This window comes from Protomyctophum bolini, assembly GCF_963924005.1.
Source record: "Protomyctophum bolini genome assembly, chromosome: 8".
Taxonomy (NCBI): domain Eukaryota; kingdom Metazoa; phylum Chordata; class Actinopteri; order Myctophiformes; family Myctophidae; genus Protomyctophum; species Protomyctophum bolini.
This window is the reverse complement of record NC_137869.1, coordinates 44,680,573-44,692,726: the sequence shown is the minus strand read 5'-3', so window position 1 is coordinate 44,692,726 and position 12,154 is coordinate 44,680,573. Positions and strand designations below refer to the sequence as shown.

Genomic DNA, 12,154 nt, shown 5'->3' with positions numbered 1-12,154 from the left:
CATAGTGTGGACAAAATACCCTTTGCATTCTGTGTAGTTCATGTTCTAGCGTGGTAGTTAATGCTGTCACAAAGTAGCTACATATATTGTATAAAGTGTAGATGGTAGTAACTGCTGTGATATATTCTAGTTAGTAAGGAAGTAAGGCCCAGCCTGGCCTATAAGCCATGTGGCCAGAGCAATAATCATTACAATGTCCATATGTGAAAGAATGTATATATTTCAAAAGAACAAAATAAGGTTGTTACCGGTATGTATTATGGGAAATCAAAATCGGTTTGGAAATATTTTTTATTCATTTAGCCAAGCAGTTGCCCATTTTTTTCATGTAGGCTATGTATTTCTTTGTTTGTTTATTCATTCATTCCTTTGGATGTGGTGTTATAATTAAATGTAATGTTGATATGGCACACCGACTATATCAAGGAAATAAAGCATGGCACTTCATGCTGAACTCTGGCCTACTGTACAGTATATAGGGTCAAGAAGAGCCTAATATCTCCTGTTTCTGAGGCGGCTTGATGTAGGCCTATACAAGTCCATCCGACAGCCATAATCAGTGTTGTTTTCGTCGACTAAAACTACGACGAAAGATTTACATTTTTTCACAGAAGAAAACTAAATGGAAAGTAAATGAAAACTAAGCTATGAGGACTAAAACTAAGACTAAATATACTGACAATTTTGTCAACAAATAAAAAATAGACTTTATAGGAAGGGACTAGTGGACAAGAGATCGAGTACTATACGTCATTTTACACTTGGTTGCATGCTGAAAATGGCAGATCTATGTTGTGAGCTTATAGATCTGCTATTTTCAGCAAGTGTAAAAACAGTCATTACGACGGCATCAAGGCCTGCCAAAATGTTAGTTTTTAAACATTATTTTTTTTTAAATCATTTTAGTCAACTAAATCAACTGTAGATTTAATAATGAATTTCATTTTTTTCTTTTGCTCAAAGCGCTTTACAATGGTTCATTCATTCATACATTTAGTCGACTAAAATCATATGGTATTTAGTCGACTAAAACTGGACTAACGGTAAAACATTCCAGGTGACTAAAATGTATTCAACGGACTATGACTAAAAGTAAAATCTAAGAGCTAATTGGGTCCCATTGTTATAGTCCTTGGTGTGACCCGGCCTGGTGAAAGGGCAGTAAAAGTGTCCTGTAAGCCCATTCCTCGTGTCTGACGGAGTTGACACCAATCATACTAATGGTGTGCATCATATCACATTTTAGAAAGTGTTATACCTATAAAAAAGCAAAGGCTTTTGCACACCTACAGCCAGGCAACAGGTGCGTATAGGAGAGGGTGCGATGCCCCAAAAATGAACAAACACCCGCACACTATAGTCTTCAAATGCAGTGACCAACTTTTATTTCAGGGTTTACAGCAACGTTATCAAAGATAGCCCGATGAAGGCCGCCCGCATATAGGCCGAAAACGTTGCTGCATCCCGGAAATAAAAGTTGGTCACTGCATTTGAAGACAGTGTGCGGGTGTTTGTTCCTTTTTCAGAAAGCCCTTAAACATCAAGGAAATCACCGGTATTATACAATGTTAAAATGCTAATAACAATAACAGTCCCACACTGGGGAATCAAAAACAAATATAATATCACAATATAGGGGAATATTTTGACCTAACCTGTACAAAAATGGATAAGAACATCTGCTAAATGCCTATAGGTTGTGAATAATTCTGCTTCATTTGACTGCATTGAGCAAAAAAAAACGTGGCCTATCATATGGTTTACACTGCCCTCTAGTGGATAAACAGATCAATGGCAGACCTCATGCCCAGCAGAATCAGAATCAGCATATCGACAGTTAACGCCATAGCAGCAGCATATAATCAATATATAATGAACAAGAAAGGTAAGTACTCGTTACATTAACGTGCACTTAAAGAGTTTGTCCACATTATTTCACCCCACAATGACTACTACACTGTACACACACTAGAAAACCTTTATCGAAGAGAACGTGGACAAACCAGAAACGCAAATGAATACAGTACACAGTATAGGCTACTACAGACACAGCATTTGTGCCTCTCATAACTTACACGCTGGTAGAACACGCTGGTAGTAAGCTGTGAAAACAGTGGCACACAGGGGAAAACAGTGGCACCAGAACCACGTTGCTGGGCAAGAACAGACAGACCCCCCATTTGCCTAAATTGTAATGCCATTTATATCTGGGACCACCCCCCCCCCCCCCCCAAAAAAAATCATAACTTTATTTATTTATTTATTTATTAAGGTGGCGCCGCTAATTGGGGAACCCAGCTGCTATATGGTAACAGTTGTCACGGGAATTATATTAGTTGTGCAAACATATACTCTCTCTCACCCTCTCTCTCTCTCTCTCTCTCTCTCTCTCTCTAGTGGTTTATTCCATGGCGAGTGTCTCAGCAGAAGTTCCAAACAGCGGTGACGTCATGAGAGGTATGTATGAGTCTGTTTGTCTTCTATACTGACCAAGATCAAGGAACTCTAAACAATCTTCCGCCGTACCGTATATAGTCTGAAAAGCCACCTCTTCAGACTCCATCATGGCCTGTAGCACTTGCCCTAGCCCCGACGACCTTACAGGCGTATGCAAATTAAGGCCCAACTTATGTAACTTGTACTTTTATGTAGACTTAGATAGCAATTTATGTAGACATCATGGCACTATAAAGTATACACGCATAGTTTCATAACAGATATTCCACCGTTACGTTCTTAGCTCACGTATGATTCATGATAAAAACAACTTTTTTATGTATAGGCCTTAGATGTGATGTATTTCCATGCTTTTTGTTCTTGCGTAATGTAAGGCCTATTCATAGTCTGGATTTTCGGTGGTAAGGTGACCACCGCTCCGGTGGTGAGCTGACCACCGGAGCTGAAATAACGTTGAGCGGTGGTGAGTAAAAACAGAGAGAAGGGCTGGAGCTGTAGGTGGCGGTGGTTTGCTCTTCACCGCGGCTCGTGACGTCATGTTGTAGTTCGGTGGTCACCCCACCACCGTAAATCCAGACTATGTATGAGCCTTGAGTCGCTCTGCATTAAGAGCGTCTGCTAATGCCTATACATTGTAACAAGACATATATTGTTTTTCTTCTTCGTCTCATGTATATAATTTGTCCCACAGCCTCTCTCAGGCTCAGTCCCGACAGATCCCAGTTCTTCCAGTTCCAGTCGGTCTTCCTGAGCTGTGAGGACAGACAGCCTGACTCCACCAGTGCGTGGAGACTGAAGAGGACCACCGTCGACAACGTCACCTCAGAGTGTGGCGATCTCAGCTGGGGGAGGATGAACGACACAGGATGCACCGTCCGGTCCATGCTGCCCCTGCTCGACACGGGGCTTTACTGGTGTGAGTCTTCGGAGGGAAAGAGTGCCACTGCTCATGTCACTGTGACTGGTACGTACGTTCAGAGTCTTCAGAGGGAAAGAGTACCACTGCTCATGTCACTGTGACTGGTACGTACGCTCAGAGTCTTCAGAGGGAAAGAGTACCACTGCTCATGTCACTGTGACTGGTACGCTCAGAGTCTTCAGAGGGAAAGAGTACCACTGCTCATGTCACTGTGACTGGTACGCTCAGCAAGGCTGCTACTTTGTTCCGTTTATTCAGTAGCCTATGTCCGTTAAAGGGTCTTTAAGACAAGATAAGACTTTTATTGATCGTGCTGGGGAAATCCAGTCACAAAGGGCAACACAGCAGTTAGAATACAGTTTGCAGGACAAGTAAGTAGGCCTACTGAAAGAAACTATATAAGACATACAGTACCAGGACGAAATATCTCTGTTGTCGGGGAGAAACCACCTAACCCCAAAATGTCATTATTAAAAAAGAAAAAGAAGAAAAAAAAGATTCAGGAAATGAAGAAAACCGTATATGTTTTAAAACAATGCAATACTGCCCCATCATTTTTAACGAACACATAGACAAAGGGAGGTTCAATAGCAATGATTTATGAAGAAGGAAAAAAAAACCCTCAACAATGGAGTTAGGGGGTATATCCTCCCGGCAGCGACAGCAACGGCATTATACAATACTATATACACCCTCAACAGTACTTCATAACGCAGGATAAACGAATTACAAAATAATGCACAATAAGCATGTAAACTATGTCCACAGTGTGCTCTACTGACCTCTTGACCTCATGTCTAAGCAATGTTTTTTTGTCTATTAATTAAATGAGCCTAATATAGTGACCGCTGTGTGCTTATACTCACAGATCTTCAGTTCAAAGCCAGCGGCACAAAAGCACTGTCTAACTATTTTGGTTGTGCCATTGGAGAAGATCATTTACAACAATTTAGGCATTTATTTGCAGACGCTCTTAATCCAGGGCGATTTACAGTAAGCAAGAACAAAAAAGCACGGCAATGCATTACATACATAACAAGTAGTTATCACGAAACATGCGTAAGCTAAGAACGTAACAGTGGAATATCTATATGTAATGAAACTGAACATATATATATACATATAGGCCTACTTTAAAGTGCTATGTCTACATAAAATGCTATTCTAGCGCTGTCTACATAACATGCTATAAGTCTGTATAAAAATGCTATCTAAGTCTGCATAAAGTGCTCTCTAAGTTACATATAAGTTGAGCTGTGAATTTATCATCATCATTAACAAACGCTTCTTAACCCATTCTGAACGGGAACCCATTTTGGTGTTAGCATCACGTTATGCTTTAGCTATTGAAAAATAGCAGATCTACAAGCTCATAGCGCGCCACCGGGTGGCACGCTACGAGCTTGTAGATCTGCTATTTTTTTTTATTATCGAAGAACGACTGACATTTTCAGAATCTGATCTCAGGTCAGAATGGGTTATAATCAGACCAGTAATGTGTATCCAGTGGAAGAAACCTCGTATGAATCTGATCTCAGGTCAGAATGGGTTTTAATTAATTCGTCGTTGTTGTCCAGATGGAGCTGTGATCCTGGCGAGCCCTGCGCTTCCTGTGGCGGAAGGAAGTGACGTCACTCTGCGCTGCTGGTACAGAAACGAGCCGGCGGATGAACCGTCCTCTGGCCGCCCAGCTGATTTCTATAAGGACGGATCCCTCGTCAGGGCCGAGTCTACAGGACAGATGACCATCCACAGTGTTTACGCGTCCGACGAAGGATTCTACAAGTGTCACATCTCTGGCCTTGGAGAGTCACCACCGAGCTGGATGGATGTGACAGGTGAGATATATAGAGAGCAAAAGTAGCTACCACATAATATACCCAGGAGGGATATGGAATGTTTAAATTATTTATTATCCACTAATCTCTCTCCCAGTGGTCCCCAAACCTCTTTTGGCGGCTCAGGGTACCTCTGTAATAAAATAATACATATGTAAATCTTTCCCCTAAAGATACACTAGACCTATGTCATGAGGAAAACACGAGGTCATTATTTAAAATATCTTTATACTTGACATTCAAACACTTGAATCCCTATTCTGGGGGGGAGGGGGGGGACATTCACCCAAAATGTGATTTAACACATTATTAGATGAAATGTTATTAGACAATAACATTTTAATACTAGTAATTAGCTGAAAATGTTGGGGTTTTAACCTGCGGGCAGCATTATAAGCGATAGTGGGGGCCTGCATGTGGCCCCCAGTTGCCCATATATGTTGTGGGATGATTTGGTTGCATTCACAGCAGTAGGAGAAAACTTTCGCACACCTATATAGAAACCAGGCGTATATGCACAGGTGCGTAGGCCAGTGGACATCAGTGAGAGCAACAGAATACACCCGCACACTGTGTATCTGCTCTGCTCGGTACACGAGCATTTTCTTATTTAAAGAAGCAACGTTTCGGTCCCTTCCGGACCTTAATCTTCAGGCATATAACGCATCGTGTTGACAGAGTTACTTATATACAAACCTTTGAAAAGGAATCAACCAATCACAATAGACAGAGTCTGATTAGAGAAAGAGGTATATACAGCTTGTGGTGATCATCGATTTCCTGACATCATTTAAAGGCACAATTAAGGGCCCCAAAAAGACTTTCACATAATTCCAGTTACATTCTAAAAACATGATATAAGGAATCATGTAAAGACAAATTGGTTGTAAACATACATCAACAAAGTCAACAATGAGACGCAAGTTGCATTCACAGCACTATATAGGCACTAATTAGCAAAACACAGCATCAAACCCCATGAGCTTCAGCAGTTCACTGAATGTCTGAGTAACCAACAGACATGATGAGTCATATCAGCAGCTCATACTCTGCATGTTCTGATCATGGTCTAAACCTCAGATCAAATGCTTGGCTATGGTGTGTGTGTGTGTGTGTGTGTGTGTGTGTGTGTGTGTGTGTGTGTGTGTGTGTGTGTGTGTGTGTGTGTGTGTGTGTGTGTGTGTGTGTGTGTGTGTGTGTGTGTGTGTGTGTGTGTGTGTGTGTGTGTGTGTGTGTGTGTGTGTGTGTGTGTGTGTGTGTGTGTGTGTGTGTGTGTGTGTGTGTGTGTGTGTGTGTGTGTGTGTGTGTGTGTGTGTGTGTGTGTGTGTGTGTGTGTGTGTGTGTGTGTGTGTGTGTGTGTGTGTGTGTGTGTGTGTGTGTGTGTGTGTGTGTGTGTGTGTGTGTGTGGGTGTGTGTGTGTGTGTGTGTGTGTGTGGTAGGCTACCAGCATTCAAATCCGAGGGGGGTAAAAAAAATGTCTGGCCTTATGTCTGGCCTATATATTTATTATTTCAGTTTATTTCTTGCAGGCCTATACATTGTGTATTCGCCCTGCGACTTTGGTGATTTGTTGTAGATAGAGGTGTATCATGGACTGTTTATTTGCTGTTCTGTAATGTGACGTACAATGTTAGTATTTGAAGTGTAATTCTATCTCTGCCTGTAGGTCAGTTCCCACTTGTTAAACTGGTTAAATAAACCCATATATAATCACACAGTCAGTGTTGCCCAGTAGTACTACACCATTTCATCCACCAGGGGGAGTTCCTCATTGACAGTAATGTTATTAATCTTAGGTTAGAATGTGTTAAGGTTGTCTGGCTTTGTTGACAAGGGAAGTGTCATTTAAACATTTCATGTTAAAGCACAAGTGTTTGCATAGTGAACTATTGATTATACAACCTTTTTTCTTCTTCTAATTTTTATGACATCTCCGATACAAAGGTCCCTGGTTTGAGTCAATTATTCTGAAGATCATTATTTCATCATTTATAATTTACAAAGACACAATTGCAAAGAGACAAAAAGTCATCCATTTGTAACTGGGCAATATGTGAAGGCGCAAATTCTGCGATTCTGCGCCATAATCGTCATCATCATGTCATTATGATGTGAATGACTGAGTTGAACTATTGAACTACCGGTACACACAATGAGCAAACAAATTGTGTGACCCAGACATGCCAGCATTTGGTTTGCCAAAACATCGAGACCTCCACAACACAGCAATGGTGATTCGTTTGTTCCATTTAGTGTAGCAGAGCCTTTCTTTGCGAGCCAACACACACAACAGCAGCAGTGCAGCTGCACCCTGACTCTGTTTGACCAGAATGGAACTAAACCTTAATCAGTATCATTACATTATTCACAAAGTAAGGAAATCATCCAATTCCATGTCATTGGGTCGTGTGGGAGAAGAAAATCTAAATTATAATTTTTGGCCTAAACCTAAAATGGAAGCTTAAAATAGTACTTTCCTCGTGTTTATAAGAATATTATCAATTTGCTTGAGTTCTTTAGTATTAAACGCAATGACACTATTGCGTTTTTTTTACAAAATATAATCCATAATGGAGCCATGAATGAATCGAGTGAGGTCGAAACGTTGGATAATAATAAATATACAGCATCGTGGATACGAGTGTGCGTCCCTTTTCTCTTTTTTACTTATTTACAGCACCTCACCAACACTGGTGTGCGCCCTTTCCGGTTTGGTCTACCTGCATCAAGTGATTTGACAGCAGTGCATTTGAGTGTGATTCTGTGAAGTCTTGAAACACGCTGAAGAAGGCAGTACTGCCGAAACGTTGGTTTTTATTCTCTGCGTCCTATTCCAATAAAGTATCCCGGCACTTTGACTATAGGAGTGTGTGCGGGGCCACCTTTTGTCTTTTCAAGACTTCTAAATTGTTCTACCGTGGACCGGGGCACCACTACTATAAGACCGGTGTGCGTTTAGCGTCCTCCTGCACAGCAGTGCATTTGAGTATAATCAAATAATTCATTATAACCTCTCTTTGCCAGCGGTGTCTGGATCAGTGGAACACACTCCTCCTCCTCCTCCTCCTCCTCCTCCTCCTGTGGGTCTGAGGTTTCCACACGTAGTGGGTGCGATTGTGGGAGCTGTCGCTGTGATTCTGCTACTGACCATCCTCCTGGTGCTGCTGTGTCGATGCAGAACATCTAAAGGTGAGACGCTGCTGCTGTTAGATGAGTGGTTTTCAACCAGCGGTAGGGGGTTCCTGGTGGTCCCCTGCATGCAGCTATAAATGATGGAGAGTTGGTAAACCAACTGGACAATTATAGATCTTTAAAGGGTATAAGACCACTTTTTGTGAGGTTTGGGTTGTGTGTAGTTACCTTGCCATGATGTAACTCCAAATGTGGACAAGAAATCAAAAATAATTGCTCCAGTGATTAGAAATTTATAATAATAATAATAATACAAAAAAAAAACCCTCCTCATTGACTCAATTTCTAATCACTGGCGCAATAATTTTTGATTTCTTGTCCACAACCCAAACCTCAAAAAAAAGTGGTCTTACCCTTTAACTCTTGAGAGTGTTAAATGAAACCAAATGGACCTGTATACAGGTCCATTTGGTCTCATTTTACACTCTCAAGAGTTACATTAATGTTAAACATCTGCATTACTTAATTTACAAGAAGTCTGCACAATTAGAGAATGTGGTAGAATTGATACTTTGGTCAACGTTTGCCAACAGTATATGGAATTGTGTGTCAATGTCACGATAACAGAACATTCTTTCGTTTTAAGCGTATGAGAGGCTAAATATCATCAAACGGTGGTCCGTACGTTATTGCTCAAATGCTGAAAAGAAAATGGGCCTTGATGTGAAAAGGGTTGAAAACCCGCACTACCTTATATAGATGGATGGATTATATCTGATAATCTGAACAACTCTCCATAAACGATAGTACCATGGTGGTGTAACAATGTCAAGGACTAAAGATTTATATACAACTTACTGAATGTGGACTTTATCTTCATCTTTTCTTTTTTCTTAACAGATCCATGCTGTGTCGGGTAAGCATTGTATTGATCTTTGTATACAGTATATACATGATAAGTAACTATAAGTACTATTTAACCCATTCTGACCTGAGATCAGATTCATACGAGATTTCCACGGGACACACACTGGTCTGATTAACCCATTCTGACCTGAGATCAGATTCTAAAAATGTCAGTCGTTCTTCGAATTTAAAAAAAATAGCAGACCTACAAGCTCGTATCGCGCCACTCGGTGGCGCGATATGAGCTTGTAGATCTGCTATTTTTCAATAGCTAAAGCATAACATGATGCCAACACCAAAATGGGTGCCCGGTCAGAATGGGTTAAAGGACCACTTCACCGCTTTTCAACCTATCATCGTATAATTGGTCCTCATAGTCCCCACTATAATGTTCATGATAAAATAGCACCATTGTTTTCTACTCAGTCTGTGTCTCATGGGAGGGCTGTGTGCAGTTCAGACACCACCAGTGACATCATCGCCGGGGAATCCAAGCTAATAGATAAGAAACGGCAGGCTTTCTGCTCCCGAAAAGTTGCAATGCGAAAATGGAAGCCATCGTTCTCGCGATAATACAAATCTAAATAATATCTATTAAAGAATTGTGGTATTTAACATGAACATCAGTGAGGACAAAATGATATGAAGATAAGGTTGAAAAGTGGTGAAGTGGTCCTTTATGTACTGCATCTAAGTACAATTTTGAGATACTTGAGTATTTCCAATTTCCAATACTTTTACTTGTACTCCTCACACCACCCCTGTAATCTCAGAGGCAAATATTGTACATTTGAATCCACTACAATTATTTAAAAACTTTAGTTACTAGTTTTTGATCATTATTGCAAAAAGAACATACATTACCCACTTCAGCCCTATATACATTTCGACCATTTGAAAATGGCCAATATACAAGAACACACACTCAGCATTGTGAGCTTATATAGATCGGCTATTTTCTAAAGATTTGTATACATTTGAAAACTTGAAATGGGACATTCTGCATTCTTTTTATACTTAGGCCTCACTCACACCTTCGCAACAGACTGATGTATGCTTGTTGTATACAAAGGGTGTGATACATCTTGCCCCAATGCATTTCCAATGGGAGTCACATGGTTTGACACAACATTTGTGTTGTATGAGGGGGAGGGGGGCGGCAGTCGAAACAAAGCCAACAGCTTGTAGTCCAAAATGTTGTATCAAACCATGTGACTTCCATTGGAAATGCATTGGGGGCGGCCATGGCACTTACATCTTGCTTCCATCTAGCATGCATCAATGTTGTATGCTAGATCGAAAGGTGTGAGTGAGGCCTTTGTATACAACAAGCATACATCAGTCCTTTTGCGAAGGTGTGAGTGAGGCCCAAGTATTTTGAATACCGGACTTTTACTTGTACTTATTGATAAGCAATATTGATACTTTTACTTAAGTAAAACATGTGAATACCCTTTCGACTACTACATGGCTTTTAGATTCCATACTGTATATATTTTTCATATATTTTTTATCTATATGTATTTATTTCCACAGACCTGTTCAGCCTCAGGGAACCAATCAGGGCTCAGCTGGACACCAGCAGACCAATCAAAGCAGGTCTTCTGATGACACGTACCACCCACTCCGACACGGTCAGTCTTTGAGAAGTGTTCTTAATAAGCAACATGATTGGTTCAAAGGTTTACATTAATGGAGTTTAATTTAAAACATTAGCCGTATCCATGTCTGAAATTAAATTAAAAATAAACAATGTGTCCACTTAGGCAACGCGAGCGTCTATGAAGGACTGACTCGATCTCATCACGTTCCAAATGGTACAGTGTAGCCTATATACTGTTTACATATTATCAGTGGTGGAAATGTCCCATTTCACAAGTTCAAACTGTGTAGCCTACAAAATCTAAGATCTACAAGCTCACAAGGCCTATGATATTGACGACCGTATCATATTTTGGGGACATGATGTGTTGAGTAAATTGCCAGTAAACAGATATATCTCTGCTGTCGGGAGGAAACCTCTCAACTCCAAATTGTTCATTTTTCAGGAAATGAAAATTATACATTTTTCAGGAAATTAAGAAAACCATATATTTTCAAAACAAAGCAATAGGCTACTGCCTCATCAACGTTGGTGTTGTGAGTTTATATATTGTCAATGACTTGCACGAGAGGGGAAGTGGTTAAGAAGTTTTGTCCAAAGCGTTTTTTTTTACTACTTTCCATTGGTTCAATATTTTTTAAACAACACACAGACGTAAAGGGTGTTCAATAGCACTGATTTATGCAACAAAAAAACCCTCAAAAATGGAGTTAGGAGGTTTCCTCCCGACAGCAAGGATATGATACTGTACGTGTAACTCACGTGTACATTCTGCAAAGCTTCTAATCATCTTTCAACTCGTGTTTCAGTCACAGAATTGCCAAAACCTCAACGCGATGCAGTTTATGCAAATGTCAGGAATCAGCAAAGAGTCAAGAGAAGATGAAGTGGAGGTAATGCTGTGTGTATTCCGCAGTCTGCTGTCACCCAGGAGGCGATGAAAAGCCACTGTTTTCATTGTCACTATTTCTAGCTGACTGATGTTTGTGCAATGCATACTGCAGTTTTGCCGACTTGATGTTGTCATAGTACTTGATGTATTACATTTCCAATGTGTGGATGAGACTTTCCCTTTTACCTGATTGGTGGTGACATGTTGCATCGTTGTTTATTACCTACAGTAGCAACAGGTGTGAATCTCCACATCCTGATGACTGTTTGTATGAATATATAGGGTCCGTTATCCATGTCACTGCCCAACAGTGTGCAAGCTGCTTCTTTCTCTTTCGTAACGTCTTGTATTTTGAGTTTGAAATTTGTGTGTGGTTTGGTTTTCCTCATCAGCGTAGTCGCTCACCC

At 40.6% G+C, this 12,154-nt stretch overlaps 1 protein-coding gene across 1 annotated transcript; it reads left to right on the top strand.

The window, feature by feature from the left end:
* Positions 1-2,408: 2,408 nt before the first annotated feature.
* Positions 2,409-11,827, top strand: LOC308320259 (uncharacterized protein; the record flags this gene model as incomplete). Its single annotated transcript, XM_080770576.1, has 8 exons — positions 2,409-2,457; positions 3,149-3,421; positions 3,550-3,594; positions 4,954-5,214; positions 8,239-8,403; positions 9,247-9,262; positions 10,789-10,886; positions 11,665-11,827. 8 exons carry the CDS (start codon positions 2,409-2,411, stop codon positions 11,739-11,741), a joined length of 984 nt encoding a protein of 327 aa, XP_080626702.1. The 3' UTR covers positions 11,742-11,827.
* Between the last annotated feature and the right edge of the window lie 327 nt (positions 11,828-12,154).